General features: G+C 35.4%; 1 protein-coding gene across 1 annotated transcript; it reads right to left on the reverse strand.

Annotated features, from left to right (window-relative positions):
• Window positions 1-605: 605 nt before the first annotated feature.
• On the reverse strand, window positions 606-1,911 carry LOC133814533 (uncharacterized). Its single transcript, XM_062247481.1, has 3 exons — window positions 1,538-1,911; window positions 1,056-1,390; window positions 606-730 (listed from the first exon to the last, which is right to left on the reverse strand). Exons 1-3 carry the CDS (start codon window positions 1,909-1,911, stop codon window positions 606-608), a joined length of 834 nt encoding a protein of 277 aa, XP_062103465.1.
• Between the last annotated feature and the right edge of the window lie 501 nt (window positions 1,912-2,412).

A 2,412-nucleotide genomic window follows, 5' to 3' on the forward strand; every position in this document is an offset into this window, starting at 1 on the left:
CATCTTATTCTTAGCTATCTTTCACAATATAATTTGAGTTTTCTGACCTCGTATCGTTGACGAGTTCTTACCGTCAACAACTTCTATAAAGAATAGGATTGATGATGTATTTTAAGTTTGATTGACCCTAAGACACACTCTTGAGTTAAGTCATTAATCTAAAATAATGGGTTACACTCACAATGCTTAACTAGGCTTTCAAGCGGACTAGTTAATCTTGACCAAACAAGCAGTTGTTCATAAGCCAAAAGAGAAAATAGTTGATTTTTTTTTCACTTATGAATTTGAAAAGTGTCTCAACATTAACTTAAGATTAGTATGACCTACCCTAAGGTTGGTCCATTAATTTTTAAATTAATTTATTGTAGAATTAAAAATATTTTTTTATGTGTTATTTAAATTTGTTGTATTCATTCATCATATATATATTTTTTTGATCAAGAAAGAAAATTTATTAATCAACCAAAAAATTACAAAAAAATGCCAGAGCAATAGCTCCCCCAAAACAAATTACAGATTAGTAACAAAATCTAACATTTGTCTCTCTCTAGTAGACAACTTCCTAGTATTGGAATTAAGAACTCTGGTTTTGATAGAAAACCGGATCAATTGATCAATTTTGGTAACCGAATAACAACTATTATCAAAATAACATTTGTTTCTATTAAACCAGATAAAATAGACAGCAACTGCAAGAGTAGCGGAAACCACCTGGCCCAGCCAATCTCGCCTACAACCAGCCAACCGAAAATGCCATTCATTAGAATTACCAGGCCAAATCACCTCTCCCAACCAGTTAGCAATAGCCTGTCTGATCTTCTCAGAGAAAATGCACTAAAAAAAGAGGTGCGAATGAGATTCATTCATCTGATAGCAAACAAGGCAGCTCAAGGAAGTAATATTCACATGAGAACTATGGAGTAAATCTCTAGTGAGTAAGTGGTTATTGACAACTTGCCACAGAAAAAAATGGTGCTTAGGTACTAAAAGTGTACACCAAACTGTACGCCCATACTCAATCTTCACACCAAAAACAAAATGAGTATACAACTTACCCAACCTGAGTTGACCGTGCACTATAGCAACTGCCAAATCTGGTCCAGACACAAAATGACTTAGCTTGATCAATTTTCTCCAATACCAGCTATCATCTTGTTTCAAAGTATAGTCCCTGATTGGCACTCCTTTTAAGTATATGGTATTCACCCATTTCACCCATAATTGGTCCTGTTTAAAAGAAATGGCCCAGAGAAACTTTGCAATCATAGTCTTATTCCAAGCAGGCCCTTCTATAAAACCAAGCCCTCCATAAGCTTTAGGAGGACAGACAAATTCCCAAGAAGCCAGGTGAAATTTTCTGCGGGTTCCCTTCACACCCCACAAGAAGTTCCTACACAGAAAATCAATATCTCAAACCACATGTTGAGGCAATAGAAAAATATTCATCCAATAGTTTCTAATCCCCAATAAGATAGATTGAATTAACTGAGTTCTACTAGCATAGGACAAGTTTCGGCTGGCCCAGGAATTAAGACACAATCTAATCTTCTTGAGAATAACTTCAAACTCAGAGGCTTTACATTTGGTAGGCCTAAGAGGTACACCATGATACTTCAGAGGAAATGGCCCTTCATGCAGATTGATATAGCTCAACACAGACTCCTTAGCAACATCGGACAGCCCACCAAAGTAAATACGAGATTTACTATGGTTGATAGACAAGCCTGAAGTCAAGGTAAACTCAGCAAAAGCTGAATGCAAAATCTGCACAGATTGATGATTAGCCTTGGAAAAAATAAGCAAATCATCCGCAAAGCAAAGATTAACAAGATTGAGTGATTTGCACATAGGATGAAATCTGAAACCTTTATCATTGGATGCTTTGATTAACAATCGAGTAAGGTAATCCATCACAATGACAAAGAGCAAAGGAGAAATAGGATCTCCTTGCCTAAGCCCTTTACCTCCCTTAAATTTCCCTTGGATTCATTCATCATATTTACTATTCCAAAAATTGTTGATATTCATAATATATGCTAAATTCAAATTTTTTTTATATATTTATTTCAACAATGATGAATTCAAACCTTATTATTGCTTTACTTGCAAACGAGAAACTTACTGGTGATAATTTTATAAAATGGAAATCAAATATGAACATTGTTTTGATCTTTGAGAACCACAAGTTTGTCTTTACTGAGTAATGTCCTGAGGTCCTTCCTGCCATTGCTCCTAAAACTGTTAGGGAGAATTATGATGCTCGGATTTTATCCAACAATAAGGCTAAGTGTTACATGCTTGCTAGTATGAATGATGTACTCAGAAAGAAGCATGAAGACATGGAGACTGCATATGAGATATGGGAGTCTCTTCAAGCCATGTTTGGTAACAGTCCGATTAATGCAGACATGA

The sequence above is a fragment of the Humulus lupulus genome, chromosome 1 (genome assembly GCF_963169125.1).
Source record: "Humulus lupulus chromosome 1, drHumLupu1.1, whole genome shotgun sequence".
In the NCBI taxonomy this organism is placed as follows: Eukaryota; Viridiplantae; Streptophyta; class Magnoliopsida; order Rosales; family Cannabaceae; genus Humulus; species Humulus lupulus.